Genomic DNA, 19,912 nt, shown 5'->3' on the forward strand with positions numbered 1-19,912 from the left:
ATCTAAATCAGACCTGTTACACCACGAGCAGCGAAGTGTGCCATGCCTCATCAGACAGAAATTACCGCTTTAAATTCACCTGAGCAAAATGCAGTAAGGCACGTCATTTCCAAAGACGATTGACTGCTGTTTTTGAAAAGGCCTTGCGTACTTAAATCCAGACAGATGGATTATCTGAGGAACTGGTGAAGGTAATTGTATTTAGAGGATTAACAATAAAGAGACTAAAGAATGAAAGAGTGAACCTGCATGATAAAAGCATTCACATATGATGAACATGAGAAAAAACACACAAATCAGAATTGTGTAATTTAATGCTAAAATTAACTTTCCACCAATAAATAAGCTTTAGGACTAGGACTTAAAAGTCTCTGTGAACATGACGTGAATTATTTCAGAGTGAATATAGTGAAAGAAAATAGTGGGCGTGGCTTGTGTTTTCCTCTGTGAATTGATTGGAACAAAAAAAGTAGGCGTTTCGTTCAGAAATGGAACTTGCAGCAGGCTGAAAGATGGAGGGGGTGCGGTTAACAGATGCTTTGATCAAGGCTTCAAGGGATAGGATCGCCTTACATTAGCGTTTTGCAGCGGGTGGGGGGTACAGCCCCCCAATTACATTTCTAATAAAAATAGTGCCGAAAAAAGCCCCAAACCTTTCGTAGGCTCACCTCAAAAACAACAGCCAATAGCAAGTGTCCAGCAGCATACATTTCAATATTTTTATATTTTGTTTTAGAAGTAGAATTTTATTAATAAAAAGAAGGAAAAAAACAACGGCATGCAAATTATTATCATTATAGAGATATTATCATTTCATAACCGGAAAACCACCCCAAAACAATTAATCTGTCTCTATTGACTTTGTATTGTGAGAGGCTGCCTCCTTCTCATGTCTGGCTTATAACAAAAAACAGAATAATGCCTAAAAGCTGCTGTGTGACATTATAAAAAATACCCTCACAGATAAAAATTTTTTATAATGAACACTGTACACTGCAAAAAATGATTTTCAAGAAAAACTTTTCTTAGTATTTTTGTCTTGTTTTCAGTAAAAATATCTAAAAATTCTTAAATTAAAATGCTTTTTTAACCGAGCCCCTAAGGTGACATTGGAGTAAAAATAATCAAAAGTTTAGTTTCATGTGCTCACGTGAAACTTTCATGTGCTCACGCAAAACCTTCATGTGCAGATTTTTTTTTAAAGTTTAGTTTCGTGTGCTCACGTGAAACTATTGCGTGCTCACGTGAAACTATCGCACGCGCACGTGAAACTTTCGCTTTCACACGCGCACGCGTTAGATTCACGTAAGCATGCGAAACTAAACTTTAAAAAAAATTCTGCACATGAAGCTTTTGCGTGAGCACATGAAAGTTTCACGTGAGCACATGAAACTAAACTTTATTGAATTTTTGCTCCATGTCCCCTTAGGGGCCAGTCACCAAAAGCGTTTATGGCAGTTGCAGGCGCCTTTTTTGAATGATATTCTATGGGCAGGGAGCGTTTGCGCGCTGTTTATGCGCGCCGAGCGCCTTGCGTTTTTTTGCCGCCTGCCGCGTTTTGATGGAGCGCTGAGAGCAGAGAAGCGCCCGACGTCATTCAAGTCTTTCCATTGTCCAATCGAATGAGGGGAGAGGCGGGCCTTACGTTGTGGTGAGGGAAGTTTACAGTTGCTTTGAAGAACCGGACTCCACTCGCTCACTCTCTCCTGCGTGTTTGTGCACCTCTCACCCTTAAACAAGGTCAGAGCAAGCGCCCTCTTTTTAAAGTTTCTGCTAATATGATAGTTAACAGCAAAAGAGCGCTCACGCTTCAATATTTGATTGACAAGACAGCTGACTTGGTGGTTGCTTAGCAATATGAAAAGCCGCGTCGCACTGCTCTTTTTTAAAAAAAGGCAGTGCGTCGCGCCTTGCGTTTGCAAGCGTTCAAAGCGCTTTTGGTGTGACTGGCCCCTTACTGTGCATTCAGACCGCCACCGGCGAGAGCGTCAAAGTGGCCGGAAGTCATTAATTTTCAATGAGAGCCGGCGGCGAGCTCCGGCGAGCAGCGGCGCGGCGAGTCATGTACTGTACAGCGTGAGCGTCGAGGAGAGTTGAAATCAGCTCAACTTTATGGTAATGAGATATGACGCGGTTCGGAGTTCAGAGAATGCATTTGAGCGTCAGAGCGTCCACTACAACTTTTCTTTAGCGTCGTTGTCAGGTCAGCCAGAGCTTTTATTGACGCTCTTGCCGGTGGGGTTCTTAATGCACAGATAGGGGCTCCGTATTTTCTTGATGAGCAAAACGACCTCTAGAAAATAAGTCTAGTTTTTAGACCAAGTAATTTGTGTATAAAACAAGCAAAACAATCTGCCAATGGGGTAAGCAAATTTTTCTTGAATTTTTCTTGAATTTAGTGTTAAAAATTTTCAAGATTTTTTTGCTTACACCATTGGCAGATTTTTTTGCTTGTTTTATGCACAAAATCACTTAAATTTGATATTTTTGGTCTAAAAACTAGACTTCTTTCTTGGGCCTTTTTGCCCATCAAGAAAAAGCATCTTAATTTAAGAATTTTTATATATTTTTATTGAAAACAAGACAAAAATACTAAGAATTCTTTCTCTTGAAAATCATTTTTTTTTTGCAGTGTAATATTCCATTAAAAATAAGAATTCCCAATTTTGTTTTCATATGGACTTTAAATTTTTTTTTCCTGAATCAATAATTTTTGTAATAATTTAAGGTCAGGTCAATAAACGGTAGACAGGAATATGGTCCCAGCAGTGTCGTGCATTTGTAAATCATATGCAGCTGTGATTTAAAGCGACCTCTCGATGTGATATCACTGAGACATGACCGCTGTAATTGAGCCAACAAGGAGTTAAAGCTGATTTATGGAAATACGCACCAATAAGGTCACCACTTTCAGAGTTATTCCTTGCATGCCTTGTTCAGCTCGGTTCTCCCTCAGACTCCCATTCAGCCCGCGATCGGAGTCCCACGTTGCCAGCTGAGAGACGAATGGAGACATTGTGAGCTATGATCAAGTTTGAGATGATAGAAATGATTGCAATAAAAATACAGGGACAGCTTTTCACAGCCAGAGATGAACCAACACGAGTTATTCACTTTTATATTGCCCTTCAACACGTATCAGTTTATGATAGATCCATCTCCATTGAGTAGAAATTGCAACCACATTCAAGATTAATATCGGGCCTTGGGTGTTTGTGCTTCAGCTGCACGTCCAGGTGAAACCGGTCATGTAAGCGTGTGAGGGGGTCGTCTAGGCAACATTTGTCAGCCTGGTGACAATTCAGCGAATTCACATCATTCCCCCCACACTATCAAAAAAAAAAACATCAAATCTAAAGTGAAAATAAACAGGCACACGTAAGTAACACATAAGTCGATACAGGCTGTTGATTAAAAAACGCTTGCTTAGAAAACAAAACAAAACAAACCAAACTCTCCAAAAAGTTTAAACCTCTGTAAAAAGCAATAACACTACTGTAAAAAAATTGTATTTGCATTTCCTGAAGAAAACAACATTCATTGCATGGCGGCAAAGAATGGTTTAGGTAGGGACAACTAAAACATAATGTAACCCCAAACTTAAACTGGCAATTTATTTTAATTCATAAGACCACTTTTGTATGTTTTTTGTACGATTTGCATTCGCCTCTGTGACAGCGGGGTTCCATTATTGTTTGATTAATGATAATCATAGGTATTTTTATACAAATTTATACAAATTAATCAACAAATTCCCGTGAGACGGCCAACTCTGCAGTGCAAATAGATAAATAAACAGCTAGATAGAAAAGATCGATCTCAAACAGAAAGCAAATGAATATCAGAAAGAAGACCAATCAAAACCAGTATGCAAATAATACAATATACAATAAGTGATTATGCAAGTATGCAAATGTTGTAGCTTCATGTTACATTTTAAAATATTATATTTTGTCTGATCATTTTAAGTCAGTTGTTCAGCCAGTGTGCAACTGACAGAAAAGTAGAAACTGCTTATATTGCCCCTCTATGAGCAATGACAATGTGTCTGTAAAACATCTGGCCACACTTTATGATAAAAGACTTCATCAATCCATCTTCAACTCCAGTCTCATTCATCATAATCACAATATCCCCAGATCTTTCCTCTGCTGTGACACAGATCTAATGTCGTAGACATTCAGAAATCTAGACCTCGAAATGACACACGGCTCTCATCCGGCCAGCTTTTGACCCCACAGTCCTCTGCGTATGACAGAATGACTGACGCTTCAGCATCTGCCACTATGACACATATCATTACTCTTCACAATGACACACAATCCCTGTAACAGTAACAACAACCTCTCCTTTATATGTGTATTTAATATTTAATGCCAAGATATGTAATATTATCAAATCATGAACATTAAAAAGAAAAAAAGAGAGACATCGCTATATGCTGTTTTGAGGATATAACAAACTGAAAACTTAACAAAAATAATATATTTCCATACACTTTTAAGAAAAATAGCAAACTTAACAAAAAAACTAACAAACAAACAAACAAACAAACAAAAAACATTTCGTACATTAGTATGAAAAATTGCAAACTAAATGAACAAAAATGAAAAATAAAAACATTTCTTACACTATTATGAAAACATAAACAAATAATTTTTTTTCGTACATTATTATGAAAAATAGCAAGCTAAAAACTTAACAAATACAAAAAAAATGTTTGTACATTATTACGAAAATTAGAAAACTGAAGACTTTACTTAAAAACAAAAAATATTTTTTGTACATTATTATGAAAAATAGCAAGCTAAAATTTTAACAAATACACATTTATTTTTTATTTTTTGTACATTATTACAAAAATTTCAAACTGAAAACTTGACTTAAAAACAAAAAATATTTTTTTGTACATTATTATGAAAAATAGCAAGCTAAAAACTTAACAAATACAAAAAAAATGTTTCGTACATTTTTACGAAAATAACAAACTGAAGACTTTACTTAAAAACAAAAAATATTTTTTTACATTATTATGAAAAATAGCCAACTAAAAACTTAACAAATAAAATTTTTTATCATACATTATTACAAAAATTACAAAATGAAGACTTCACTTAAAAACAAAAAATATTTTTTCGTACATTATTATTAAAATATGAAGCTAAAAATTTAACAAATAAAATTTTTTTCCGTACATTATTACGCAAATTACAAACTGAAGACTTAAAAACAAAAACATATTTTTTTGTACATTATTATGAAAAATAGCCAACTTAAAACTTAACAAATACAATTTTTTTCATACATTATTACGAAAATTACAAACTGAAGACTTTACTTCAAACAAAAAATATTTTTTTCTTACATTATTATGAAAAATAGCAATCTAAAAATTTAACAAATAAAAAAAATGTTCGTACGTTATTACGAAAATTACAAAATGAGGACTTGACTTAAAAACAAAACGAGATTTTTTTTTAACATTATCATGAAAAATAGCAAACTGAAAATTAACAAAACAAAAAATATTTTCTGTACATTACTACTCAACAAAAACAAACAAAATTGTATTTGACTGTATTTGTATTCAACTGTCACCCTTCACCAAACTTTCCTAAAAATTCCAAAACTACTGCAAATTTGTAAAAACAAACTTTTATAAGTAACCCATAAGAATGTTGCGCACGATCTCTTCAACTCCATGATGATTATTAATCTGTACAAGAACGTGTGAAAGTTTAATCAGAAATATATTTCTCCATGCAGTTCTGCCATATAAACTTACAAAATGTGAGAAATATATTCTCCATCATCTCACCTTGTTTCCCCAGGTGAGTCTGATGGGTTTTTCTTCCTCGTTTTTCATAAGTTTCTTTAAAAGTTTTTTCCCTTATAGCTTCTGTCTGTGCTGTTAAATAGTTAATCATGTGGGTGAGTGTTGACAGAGATAAGAGAGAAATGTGGCTTGTCCAATAGAGATGTTGTGTCAGTGAAGATCTATCCTGCAGCACAAAGGTGTGAGTGATGTACACTGCAGTCTAACATTTCAGAAAAGTAGCATAAAACAATAATATTTCTATATATATTTATATATATATATATATATATATGTACACATTTATATTGAAACTTTTACATTCAAACTTATACTACAGGTATACAATTTTTTGTGTTTTCACTGGGATTCGATCCTGTGATCTTTGTGCTGGTAACACAATGCTGTATTATCTGAGCTACAGAGCTACCTTGCACATGAACATTATCCATAAACTGCATGATTCGCTTTATTTTGCAATGTGTCGAATGTGTGTTGCAATATACAGACTCATATACAGAATCTCATAACATGCAGTGCATTTTCTTAAAGGCATAGTTCACCCCCAAAAAATCAAAATTATGTCATAAATTTACTTACTTTCATGTTGTACACAAAATAAGATATTTTGAAGAATGCTTGTAACCAAACCGATCAAAAGCACCAATAACTCCCACAGTATTCCATGGAAGTCAATGGTGCTTCTGATCGGCTTGCTATTCTATGGAAGTCAATGGTGCTTCTGATCAGTTTGGTATTCTATGGAAGTCAATGGTGCTTTTGATCGGTGTGGTATTTTATGGAAGTTAATGGTGCTTCTGATCGGTTTGGTATTCTATGGAAGTCAATGGTGCTTGTGATCGGCATGGTATTCTATGGAAGTCAATGGTGCTTCTGATCGGTTTGGTATTCTATGGAAGTCAATGGTGCTTTTGATCGGTTTGGTATTCTATGGAAGTCAATGGTTCTTACGATGGGTTTAGTATTCTATAGAAGTCAATGGTGCTTCCGATCGGTTTGGTATTCTATGGAAGTCAATGGTGCATCCCATCAGGTTGGTATTCTATGGAAGTCAATGGTGCTTTTGATCGGCATGGTATTCTATGGAAGTCAATGGTGCTTCCGATCGGTTTGGTATTTTATGGAGGTCAATGGTGTTTCCGATCGGTTTGGTATTCTATGGAAGTCAATGGTGCTTCCCATCAGTTTGGTATTCTATGGAAGTCAATGGTTCTTACGATGGGTTTAGTATTCTATAGAAGTCAATGGTGCTTCCGATCGGTTTGGTATTCTATGGAAGTCAATGGTGCATCCCATCAGGTTGGTATTCTATGGAAGTCAATGGTGCTTTTGATCGGCATGGTATTCTATGGAACTCAATGGTGCTTCCGATCGGTTTGGTATTTTATGGAGGTCAATGGTGTTTCCGATCGGTTTGGTATTCTATGGAAGTCAATGGTGCTTCCCATCAGTTTGGTATTCTATGGAAGTCAATGGTTCTTACGATGGGTTTAGTATTCTATAGAAGTCAATGGTGCTTCCGATCGGTTTGGTATTCTATGGAAGTCAATGGTGTTTCTGATCGGTTTGGTATTCTATGGAAGTCAATGGTGCTTCCCATCAGTTTGGTATTCTATGGAAGTCAATGGTGCTTTTGATCGGTTTGGTATTCTATGGAAGTCAATGGTGCTTCCCATCAGTTTGGTATTCTATGGAAGTCAATGGTGCTTTTGATCGGTTTGGTATTCTATGGAAGTCAATGGTGCTTCCCATCAGTTTGGTATTCTATGGAAGTCAATGGTGCTTTTGATCGGTTTGGTATTCTATGGAAGTCAATGGTGCTTCCCATCAGTTTGGTATTCTATGGAAGTCAATGGTGCTTTTGATCGGCATGGTATTCTATGGAAGTCAATGGTGCTTCTGATCGGTTTGGTATTTTATGGAGGTCAATGGTGTTTCCGATCGGTTTGGTATTCTATGGAACTCAATGGTGCTTCCCATCAGTTTGGTATTCTATGGAAGTCAATGGTTCTTACGATGGGTTTAGTATTCTATAGAAGTCAATGGTGCTTCCGATCGGTTTGGTATTCTATTAAAGTCAATGGTGCTTCCGATCGGTTTGGTATTCTATGAAAGTCAATGGTGCTTCCGATCGGTTTGGTATTCTATGGAAAAACAATCCTCAGAAATTATACAGGTTTGTAACAACATGAGGGTGAGTAAATGATAATAGAGTTTTCATTTTTAGGTGAACTATCCCTTTAATATTTTATGTGTTGATGGTTGTGTGTAAATGTTCTCCTCTATTTTTGACATAATTTCCATTGTTTACTTTCGGATAAAGAATATAACCCCTACAATAATAATACTCCAACACTCTATCTTCCTGTTTGCAGACACAAAGCAGAAATCAGTGTTTCAGTAGTCCCTTTTCAACGTCTTTTGTCGCTTCAGAGTGCTGGATGCTTTGTACTGTGATACCCTGAGCTGGTCTGTGTAGATTTTAAGCCTCTCTTTTCTTCCCTTGATCTCTAGTTTGTGATATTACTGGAACAAGCCAGCCAGAATCCAGCCCATGAAGACACAAGCATTTTGTCAAATAGAGTAAAGGGCTATGTGCCAGAACTTCACAAATTGAGTTGTTTGTAACTTTGGAAGCAAACATCTTCACTTGGGTGCACATACTGTACTGTAGCAGAGAGAGCGAGAGAGCGAGCGAGAGATAGAAAGAGAGAGAGAATAAAGTACAGTAGGTAACAGGGTAAGACACAGAGATGTGTGGTGTGAGCGTGAGATGGGCTTTAATGGCGTTCCGTGATAGTTGTTTACAGTAAGTTACTGTTTCCATGATTGGTTGAAGAGAGATGTGTCTTTTGATCCCTTTATTGAGTGCGAGAGAAACTCATTACCGTTCATCAAATCAAATGAGATTGGCACTTTGGTGGGTGACAAATTCACCTCATCTCTGCATCTCAAAATACTCAGGAATAAATATCTGTCACGACTGTGCCGCTCCGTATTTAACTCCCTGAACCAATTTAAAGGTCCTTCAGAAGATTACGCTGGGAAAATTATTGTTTGAAATGTTGGAATCTTTATCATTCTTTGGAGGATGCAAGACCTTATTGGATGTTTTGGTAAATAGTGCCATTTTAAAAGAAGAGGAGAGCTGTAGGCAGAAATGTTTTCGGAATAATGAGTTATATGGAGATATAAAAAATAAATATAGAAATTGACAGATTATAGAAATAAAACCTTTTCTAATAACATTAATCACATAACCCCATCTTTTCTGGAAAAACAAATCATAGGAAAACTTCAATAAAACATGTTTGTGCTGTGAATATACCGTATAAAGGCCCTACAATTATCTTTATCTGGCCCGTCGATCATCTTTGTCTGATTTAAAATCACATGGTTACTTTTAAATTTCCACTGTACATGACAAACGATGGCCAAAAAACAGAAGTAGAGTCGGAAAGGGGCTGCGTGGGGTGCCAACCATCTGTGGGTGCGTAATTATCAGATCTAATTTGAGCTTTAAATGCATAAAAAAATGTAACACCATGACTGGAAGTGATGTATTTCAGTGTGTTCCAATCAAAACGCTGTGTTCAAGGTGAAAATATTTAATCCTTTCACTTTATCAGTAACACTTGAATCCTAAAATAATTATTGATTGCTGAAAAGTAAATGATTAAGTATAAATATTCATTGATTAAAGGCTCTTGCGCTGGAATGAGCATCTCTCCCATGTTGACACAGATTTACGATTAAACTGAAATTTCATTACGAATGCCACTAGGGGGCGAACTCTGACAGTCGTGCCTGAATGTAGTGTACAATGGAAAGGCAGTTTAGCCTATATATCTTTAAAATATTAAAAAAGAAAACAAAGCGCAATTTTAGTCATTAGGAGAAGACTGGCTATAAGTTGTGAAAACATGAAATGTAACAATTTATGAAAGTTAAACAGTTATAAACAAAAAAAGTTTAAGAGCTCTCAATTAGTGCTATACAAAAATACATGTGCTGATTATTTACACTTGCACTTTTTTGTTGAACTAATAACATTTAGCCCTTGCAATGTTAAACTGCAATTGTTTTAAAAATAATAAAAAAGAAAATATTAGTTTTCAGTAATTAAAAGGCAAATACTGGATACAAGATGTGTGCATCTTTTTTGAAAATACATGTTTTTTAATATATGACATATAACTAAAATAGCAAAAAACATAAGTTATAACATATATAATATTAATAATAAATAAATAAATAAATAAATAAATATATATATATATATATATATATTTAATCTGGCCCTTGAAGAAAAGTGGTTAAAGACCCCTGGTATATAATGATATGGGAAAGAAATAAAAATAAATATTTTTTACTTTTTGTCCATATGTGCATTAAAATAAATACATGTATTTGTGATCATGAGCTGTCACATGTGCAGTGGCAATATGTATGATGAAAATACATCAAACGGCTGAGAAAAGACATGTAAAGCATAAATACATAACATAACATACTATTTAAGGTTTACAATAATAAAAATCCATTAGGCTTTCATTCTCGGTTAACTGATTTGCATTACATGATGTGGCCATAAGATGTCAAACTATTACTGTGGATTTTTCAATACATTATGTAACGGAACAATACTAAATGAAAAGAGATGGAAACAGCAGTAAAACTTTGCAAAGAGAAAATAGTGGATGAATGCATGTATGCGTAAATAGACGTTCTTTAATGCAATGTATTTTCTGAAACCTGTGGGGTCAACTGTGTGGTTCTCTTCTCCACACCAATTGCTCAGAAAGGTGACAGAGGCTTATTAAGGCTCATTTAATTCCCCCCAGATTCACCTGCAGCCCACAGTTACCCCATTGCCATGGTTACTGCTCAGGCAATTGTGCAGAGGTCACCCACGCTCGGCTTGCCCAGCCGCAAATGCGGTATAACTGTGTTTCTTGAGATGTTCAACTTTAGCCTGGTGTCACCACAGTTCTGAGATCAGCCAGGAAATTATGTTCTTTTTTTTCTATTTTGTTTACATGTACTTCGTAATGCATTTGACAGATGCTTATATTGTCCTTAAATGTGTTTTATCGGTTTATGCTTGCTTGGGAATCGTACTGATTGCTAGTTTCATGTTCTACCTCTTTGACTTTCTGTACTTTGATGGCTGCTTACTGAACAACATGACAAACTCGTTCTAGTTCAATCTAGTTATCTAAACCATATGGGTCTTAAGGGTCAATTTTTTAAATTAAGATTGATACATCATCTGAAAGGTGAATAAATAATTGGTTTCAATCGCTTTCCATTGGTGTTAGGATAGGCCGAGGCAGAAATACAACTATTTGAAAATCTTGAAACTGAAGATGAAAAAAAAGAAAATCTAAATATTGAGAAAATCGCCTTTAAGTCCTTAGCAACACATATTACTAAAATAAATAATTTTGTTATATATTTACGGTAGAAAAAAATCACAAAACATCTTTATGGAACATAATCTTTACATGATATCTAAATGATTTTTGGCATTTAATCGATAATTTTGACCCATACAATGTATTGTTGGCTATTGCTACAAATATACCTGTACAACGTATGACAGAAATGCATGTTTTTAATGCTATACATTTCATAATTTCCGCATTTGCTCTGGTTTATTGTCTTTCATGAGAAACTGCTTTGAAACAATGCAACATTGTAAAAAAGCACTATATAATTAAATCTGACTTGACTCTTCGGTGTTTGTTTGTTTGTCCATCCATTCATTCGTTTCCTTCCTTTATTTTGTTTTATTTTCCCCTTCCCGTTTATTAGAGTCTTAAATTCATTGGATTAATTTGCAGTGCTAAAAATACTCTGCTCAATGTGCACGGTTGCTGCCGAAGGCTATAGCAACTAAATTACCACACACACGTGTACATGCACACACACACACACACACGCAACCACCCACCCACCCACACACACACACACACACACGCACGCGCACACACACACACGCACGCACGCACGGACGCACGCACGCACGCACGCACGCACGCACGCACGCACACACACACACACACACACACACAAACAATTCTCTAATGCCATCCCTTTAACTTTTATGAACGCTTTCAGGTTTTAAAACCATGTTTTTAAATGTAGGGACATGGGGGCAAACAAAGTGGGCAAATCCTTAATTGCTAATGAAGGAAAACTTAATGGGTGGAAATTTTAGTAGGTGAATTACTGACAAGGTGTACATTAAAGAACACATGCACAAAAATCTCATTTAAACAATGACCAATGCATTTAAGACATTCTTTTTGGGCCATTAAACATTGGCGCAAATACCAATAAATTGACCAGCACACACCTTCATTGAAATACTCTCCTTCCATAAATTTTGCTCCTGAAAGGAAAACTCCTACAAATGCATATGCAATGGTACAAAAACACATTATTTTCCACATACCGTACATTTATACGTGAAACTCACTGATTTTGTACAAAGATCTGAAAAGCTCTGTGCCCCTGCCCAACTAATCTATACGTTGTAATTGGCCTGAATCCCTCTGATGTCAGCCGGAAATGTGACGCTCCTTACCATGTTTGAAAGATTCGCTCACAATGCAGTGCTAACAGGAGTTAGCCAAGTCTGAAGCGGGAGTAATCCCAGGAAGTAAACTGTTGCTTACAATCCAGGTGTTTGTTGTAGTCCAAGAAAAGAGATTGACGTTGGAGACGATAACGTGCGTCATCGTTTACTTTGGGGTTTGTGCCTTTTGCATATCGTGAACATGTACTAATACACACTCACACACCAAAGGAAATGTAAAGTCATGAATCGGACGATAAGTGCTCTTTAAAGGTTCACTGTGCAGATTTTTAGTGACATCTAGTGGTGAGATTGTGAATTGCAACCAACTGTTCAGCTCACCCCTCCCTTTCGAAATGCATAGAGAAGCTACGGTAGCCGTCACAGGACAAATACGGCATAGTTTAAGACAACGTCATGACAACACTCTACAGAGCAGTTTGTCCGTTTAGGGTAAGTCCATGTGAGGGGACATGCTTTGTACATACATAAAAACGTCTTATTCTAACTGTGGGTTCACACCAGACGCGTTTGAAGCGTCAAATTCGCGTCTACCACGCTTAGTTGGACGCTTAAACATTTTGAGTGTACTCGCTTCATTCATGTGTGAAAGCCACACGTGAAATTCTAGTCATCGAGACCTTCACGCGGAAATTCACGTCACGGGAGGGGCTTCTGCGACTCCGCTTGCTTCCTGTAATCACGTCACTACAAGAGCAAGCTCCTGATTGGTTAACACTGCACATTTTTTTCGCCAAAGTTCAGATTTTTTAACTTGCAAGTTTCCAGCGGCAATGGTCAATTTGCGGCATTCGCGCGAATGAGGCGGAATCGCGTCTACCGTGCCAAGCTAAACGCCTTATTTGTGCCGTGAGACCTCCAGATGCGCGTCAAGCGTCTTTACATTGACTTTACATTGAAATCACTCGCATTTGACGCCTCTACCGCGGCTGGTGTGAACGCAGCATAAGGTAATAAAAACAATAGAGTTCATTTAGTAAGGTCTTTAAACACCACTGATAATAGTTATGTATATTATATTGCATTTCTGTCAAGATATCAATACACCTTTAAAGGGGACATTTCACAAAACTTTATTTCAGATGTGAAATCAATCTTTGGTGTCCCTAAAGTGCGTATGTAAAGTTCTAGCTCAAAATACCATATAAACAATTTATTAGCATGTTAAAACTGCCACTTTGTAGGTGTTGTTTTGGGAGTGTCCTTTTAAATGCAAATGAGCTGATCTCTGCACTAAATGGCAGTGCCGTGGTTGGATAAAGTGCAGATTAAGGGGCGGTATAATCCCCTTCTGACATCACAAGGGGAGCCAAATTTCAATGAGCTAATGCTTGTAGAGAATGGTTAACCAAAACTAAGTTACTGGGTTGTTATTTTTCACATGTTCTAGGTTGATAGAAGCACTGGGGACCCAGCACTAAAACATGAAAAAAATGTCCTCTTTAAATCTCCATGAGACTTCCTCCATGAAGGTGTTGGACTACACCACTTTAATCAGATCTGGTATCAGACTTAGCATCTACACGATAACACAGCATAAAAAAGACGATTTAATGAAAAGAGAAGCAAGCGAGAGGCAACAAGCTAGGAATCGGTGAGAAAGACGGAGACGAAATAACACCTCCATCTTCATTATGAAGGTATATCCCAGACGACATCTGGAGGAAAGATAAATAAATAAACGAGGAGCCGGAGGAAAGAAATGACGATGGGATGATAAAACAGCAGGAGGAGAGTAAAATGATATGCAGGGGGTCTGGCATCAGAGGGCCCCGAGGGGTAGACATCATTTTAAAAAGAGATCAGAAGTAGAGATGCATATTCATGCTGATAGACGGGAGGGCGCGTGTGTGTGTGTTTATAAGCTGTCAGTGTAATGAGTGTAATGGACAGTGGGGGAGCTGGAGGATATATGCGTGTGTATTTGTGTGTGTAGTCATTACCTCTCAGTGTTTCTCGCCGGGGGGAATGGCCATGTTTACGGTGTTAAACTTACATACTCTATATTCAGGCAACAAGATCGAGAGCGTTTGGCACGTTATGAACCCGACAGGCACACTAATGACCGCAAACACGGCAGTCGCCTATGATCATGCGTATATATGTGTACCCGTGCATCAGAGAGGAAGAAATGAGAACTGAAGAGAGACAAATGACAGAATCATCAACACTGACAGGTTTGCTTGAGTGTTTGTGTGTTGTGGGACTTAACTACTTGTGTGTATGTCTGTGTACTTTGACTATGTTCTACGCTAGTGTCTCCAATTTGAAATCACAGCAGGGTCTCTCTCTCTTTCTCTGTCCATCTGCTTTCCGCTCTCTTCTCTCCTGCACTCCACTTATCTGTGTCCTCTCAAACATCATTAGCTGTGTGCCATGAGTTTTGCTTTATACTATATATAGGTAAGAGACCCACACATAACTGGACCAGAAGGGGGCGCTACACTTTCCCAGACAGATTTTCGATCTTTTCCATATTTTCAGGATAAACACTGAAGTTTACAGAGCTAAGAACTCACTGGTGTAAAATGCATTCACCGCAGATGTTGAATCTGATGTAACAGATGTTTTATTGTAAGTCATATGAAATTATAAAAACGATTAAAAGGCAATGACTAAAATGATGTTTCTACATAAATCAGTAAGAAAACAACAACAAAATCCTGCAGCACATTCTTGCCAAAAAAAGAGATGCAAGACCTCGACTGGGAAAATTTCCTCGCCATGAGCTGAATATCACAGCTCTGCGACAGGGGCCAGTTGTGCTTTTCGAAAAGCATTAATTTGGCATTATGCCTTAAATGCCTTTTGCACAAGTATAAATGTTATGCCAATTTGCAATGAGATCAAAGCTGTACTGTGCAAAGGTCTTAGGCCACCATCACCAGCTTTTTAGTTTTAATGTCCATCCATATTTATTTTTTACACTTTTTTAAGATCCAAACAGAAAATACAGGAAATATGTACACAAAATTAAAAACAAAACAATTTTCAGAACTAAATGTCTTCATTTGGCGTGACCTCTCTTGGCACGAAACACATCTTGAGCTTTTTTGTGGAGACTGAAGTCCTGAAGTCATTTGGTTAGAATTATAAATTAGGATTTAATTTCATTTAGGTTTAAGAGATCCTGAAGCTGTCTGCTATTGCTCAAGGGGAAGGGGAGTTTACCCACTTTAGCTTATACTTTTATACTGTTTTTAATACTACATACACATTTCATGTATTTTCTGGTTGTATACAATTGCAAAAACAACAAATCTAATGGTAACCTGGTCGCCTAAGACTTTAGCACAGTATAAACAGAGTAAAAATAATATTACAATTTATTATAAATAAAATGTCTCAACAAATCTTTAATGGCGGGGTGCATGATTTTTGAAAAACACAAAAGGGAGTCAGGCCGAGTACCAAAACACACTTGTAGCCAATCAGCAGTAAGGGGCGTGTCTACTAACCAAAATCGTTGCCATGGTTGCATATGTGTTGGGCGGGTCTATTAAAAGAAGGTCCAGATTCTATTGGGGTAGGGGCGTGTTTGTTTAGGTGATTTCAAATGTCAACATTGGCTTTCAGATGGCTTTTCCGCCTTTAAATTAATATGCCCCACACAGGTTGGACGGTATATTAATATATTTTGGTAATATATTGGTGCCAGTGGAATATAAGATGAGATAATATCGTAGTATGGTCTGATATCATAAGGGCCTAAAATGAACATGTGCCAAGTGCAAAATGTGATTATGTGAGTATATAAAACTGTATTTATCCAAGTTAACTGGTGACATTTTTATAAATTAGGCACAGCGCTAATTGATGTTGTCGACTTATATAGCAAACTAATGTTAATACATAGTATCTTATTACATAGTTTGAAAAAAATTAATAGTGATTATCTCAAGTCACTGGCCATTGGCAAATGTGGCAAAAAGTGAAAGTTTTCGGCTCTGGATACAGTATAACCCCTTTTTTTTTAAACAGAAGCTCTGCCAAAAATGTACACTGAGGTCAGACGTAAGCTTTCCAAGCAGCTCGCATGTTGTGCCGCTGTATGTTTTTTCGAACAATGAGGAAAACCCTGTGACTTCACAAAAATGATAATTTACAACAAAAAAACATTAATAATAAAAGAGCTTAAACCTCTGTGACATTTTATTAACAAATATTTAAGTAGTTAAAGTTCTTATCAGTTCTTATTCTGTAACAAAGTATAAATATTCAAAATAGTCAGGTGTGAAGGATAACGGGTATTCCTCACAACATATAGCCTACTAATAATTTTAAAACGTAATGTTAATGATTTTTGTACACTTAAATGTTTAATGAACTCAAATTTTGAAGCATACACTGCAACAAATTGCAGCATTTTTGTCAATTTTAAACGCATATTTTTATGTTACTTTAACTTAAAAAAAATTGTTAAACCAAAAAATAAAAACAATTTCAACTTGAATTTATAAATTATGTCACTTTTTTGAGCCAAAACTTAAAATAGTAGGTTGAATTGACTTGCAAAACCAAGTTGTTTTAACTTCATGAGCCCAAAACAAGTGTCCAAAACACAAATATTAAGTGATGTTTACTTTATTGTTTAAGTAAAGACAATATATGGGTAAACAGTTTGGTGGCATCTCACATGACATGATAATTTGACTTTTCATGTAAACATTTATACGTAAACTACCTTAGATATTTTTCGTGTATTTCTCTATTCATCCCAAAATTACCTAGATATGACTTTTGGTTAATATCACCTTTACCCCACCAAACTATTTGGTGTTTGACCTCATAAGCTTTATGTTCTCATGAATCAAGACAAATACTCTAACTTACCAACAATGTGTGCTGTGTGCAAAGTATAGGGTTTAAATGAAAAATACCTTGCGGTATTATGAGCCATTTCCATGAATTTAATTTATTTTAAATGAAGTTTTTGCTTTAATTACTTCAGTTAATAAATGTCTTCCAAAATGAGAAAGCTCAGGAGACAGGAGTAACATTTGGCAGATACAGGCTGGGATTTTGTGCCGCTAAGATCATTTAAACTTATGTCATTATTTAATGATGCATTTTCCCAAACCAAATTGCTCATTATATGAAACATCATCAGGTTCAAAGGTCTTGAACTAAAGGTGACCTAAACTGGCAGTAATTTGTCACTGAACACTCAGTGGAAAGGAAAAGAAGCAAAAAATTTTAAACGCCTTGCAACGTTATTTGGTAATATTATTTCAATTTGAAAAGAAAGGAATACACGAACGGATGAGCAAACAAACAGACTTACCCGTTTTACGTCTTTTCCAAACGTCTCGCTGTAACTGGTCCCCAGGATCTCAAACTGAACGTGCGAGTTTGCACCATTGCTACGGAAGTCCATTAAGCCAGTGAGGCCAGAAATTCGTCCCTGCAGCGAAATAATATATTTGTTCAGAAAGTAATACATTCATTTATTGAACTGTATAGTAATTTACCAAATCTGAATTGAAATTAATCAAACCAGTGTAAGATGAATTGCAAAGTGGCTCCAGACCTTTTGAATGGTGTCCAACATGGACCACCCTCCATTCCAGGGCTTGGTTGACTTCCTCATGCAGTTTAAACTAGCCATGCTGTGCCACTTTCGGTCCTCTAACTTTCTGTAGAAGGCATTGGCCAACATCAGCACGCTGTCGTACAAGTACAGGCTAGACACCTAAGAGAGACACACACACAAATATTTGATTACTTTTTTTACAGAGTTTGCAAGGCAGAACTGTATTGATCTTCAATTCAAGTGCTCTTTCACAATGCAGCATTGTCTCAAAGCAGCTTTACAGTACATGTTCAAATGAACACAGAAAACAAACAAAAAAAACCCTGAAATATATAGAATAGACTACATGGTATTATTGCACATTTTATAGTTTTAGTAGTAAAAATTGAGTGAGTGGGTGGGCCTTCAAATATTGTTGTGGGCAACTAAGGGGCCTTGAAGTGAAAAAGGTTGGGAAGATAAAAAGCTTCCCTGCCAATGACAAGTATTTCTGGCTTTCCACAATACCGCTATTATCCACCAGGTGGCGCACTTCCACAAATTATAAAACCCGGACGATACTTATAAAAGTATCGCCCTAGGGCAAGCAGCTGCATGTCCTTGTATGTTTTAAATATCTCTCTGAATAGGATCTCTATCAAAATTAGTTAAAAAAAAAAAAAAACTACCCATTTTTGAGAGGTGATAAAAGAGAACTACTGAAGGTAGGATGAAACTTTTTTATTGTTTAAAAGCATAGAGTCTGTTCTTTCATTTGATATATTGTATGTTTATATATTTAAAGAAGAACATTTTATGGAAGGCATTAAACTGGCAACTTTTTTAAAAACCGTCGGAGGCGAAAGAGTTAAAATGCTGCAATTAATTCAGCCAACAGTTTAACAGAAAATTCTAACTAAGGACCGCCCAAATGGTTATAAGACCGATAGGTTAAGCAACCAATAACGTTTTGTGCAGCGTCATATGTAGGGGTGTGTCAATGTCCCCTAATGTTTGGGGTCTTAATGTGTCAATGTCCCCAAACGTCTCAAGTTTACAAAAATGTTTATGAATATAAGCCATAAACCTTGCATCCTTTTAAGATTCCAGCAATTAGTCGGTCACTGATGTAAAGACGGTCAGATGGCTTTGTATTGTTTCCAGGCACGTAACTTGCACGTCTACCGGAAATCCTGTAGAGTTCAACCAATCGGAGGACGACTTTGAATCTGCTGAAGTGTTTCTTTAGCCTTATATATATTTGGTAAACTATACTTTTATCAACCCTTTACACAGCAAGCATCAGTAAGCAGTGTGTGCTGATCACAGATGAATGAACACAATATAGAAAGTATCATGACAAAGTGAATTTACCAAAGCCTAAAACCTAAACCTGGTAACGACATGTTTTATATTCAGAAACTTCCTGTACCCGTAACTTTTTGAAAGACTTGAATTGTGTATGTGTCTGGTGTCTCTTCTCTTTGAGAGGGAGCGGAAGAGAGACAAGGGCACGAAAGAGCTCTGCATGAGGTTTTTCTATGACTCTTTCCCTGCAGTGAACAGCTATCGTGCTGAGAGACACCTGGAGACAGCACTGTTATCGTCAAGGAGACGAGAGTCTAAGGGGCCACACAGTCCAAACTCGATGTCCCCCCTGACGTGTCATTCTGGCAAAACCACACACGTCTGAACAGATCAGTGCATAAAGAGAGACAACACAGGCGTGACTCAGTGTGGAAAGGGCGAGAGCGAGGGAACGTGGAAGGAATAAAGAGTTTTAATTTATCGGTGGAAATTACATCTCCATCCAACATGAGAGCTGAGAGAGGTTTCATTGCCCTCTCCATGGGCCCACCGTGAGCACACCGAGTCATATGGCAAATTGTACAAAGCACAGAGAAGAAGTCAAACAGGGAGGAAATTAAATCTCTTTGCTTAATTCCATCCATTAATTCCA

At 36.7% G+C, this 19,912-nt stretch overlaps 1 protein-coding gene across 3 annotated transcripts in view; it reads right to left on the bottom strand.

Annotated features, from left to right (window-relative positions):
- grid1a (glutamate receptor, ionotropic, delta 1a) overlaps nucleotides 1-19,912 on the bottom strand; it is a 331,925-nt gene that overhangs the window by 36,774 nt on the left and 275,239 nt on the right. For all 3 annotated transcript variants that reach the window (XM_065288210.2, XM_065288211.2, XM_065288212.2), the window contains exons 7-9: nucleotides 17,971-18,132; nucleotides 17,725-17,844; nucleotides 2,894-2,995 (exon numbers count right to left, since the gene is read on the bottom strand). In XM_065288210.2, the coding sequence (XP_065144282.2) occupies nucleotides 2,894-2,995; nucleotides 17,725-17,844; nucleotides 17,971-18,132 (384 nt within the window). The remainder of the gene's footprint in view (nucleotides 1-2,893; nucleotides 2,996-17,724; nucleotides 17,845-17,970; nucleotides 18,133-19,912) is intronic.

The sequence above is a fragment of the Paramisgurnus dabryanus genome, chromosome 17 (assembly GCF_030506205.2).
Source record: "Paramisgurnus dabryanus chromosome 17, PD_genome_1.1, whole genome shotgun sequence".
Lineage (NCBI taxonomy): Eukaryota > Metazoa > Chordata > Actinopteri > Cypriniformes > Cobitidae > Paramisgurnus > Paramisgurnus dabryanus.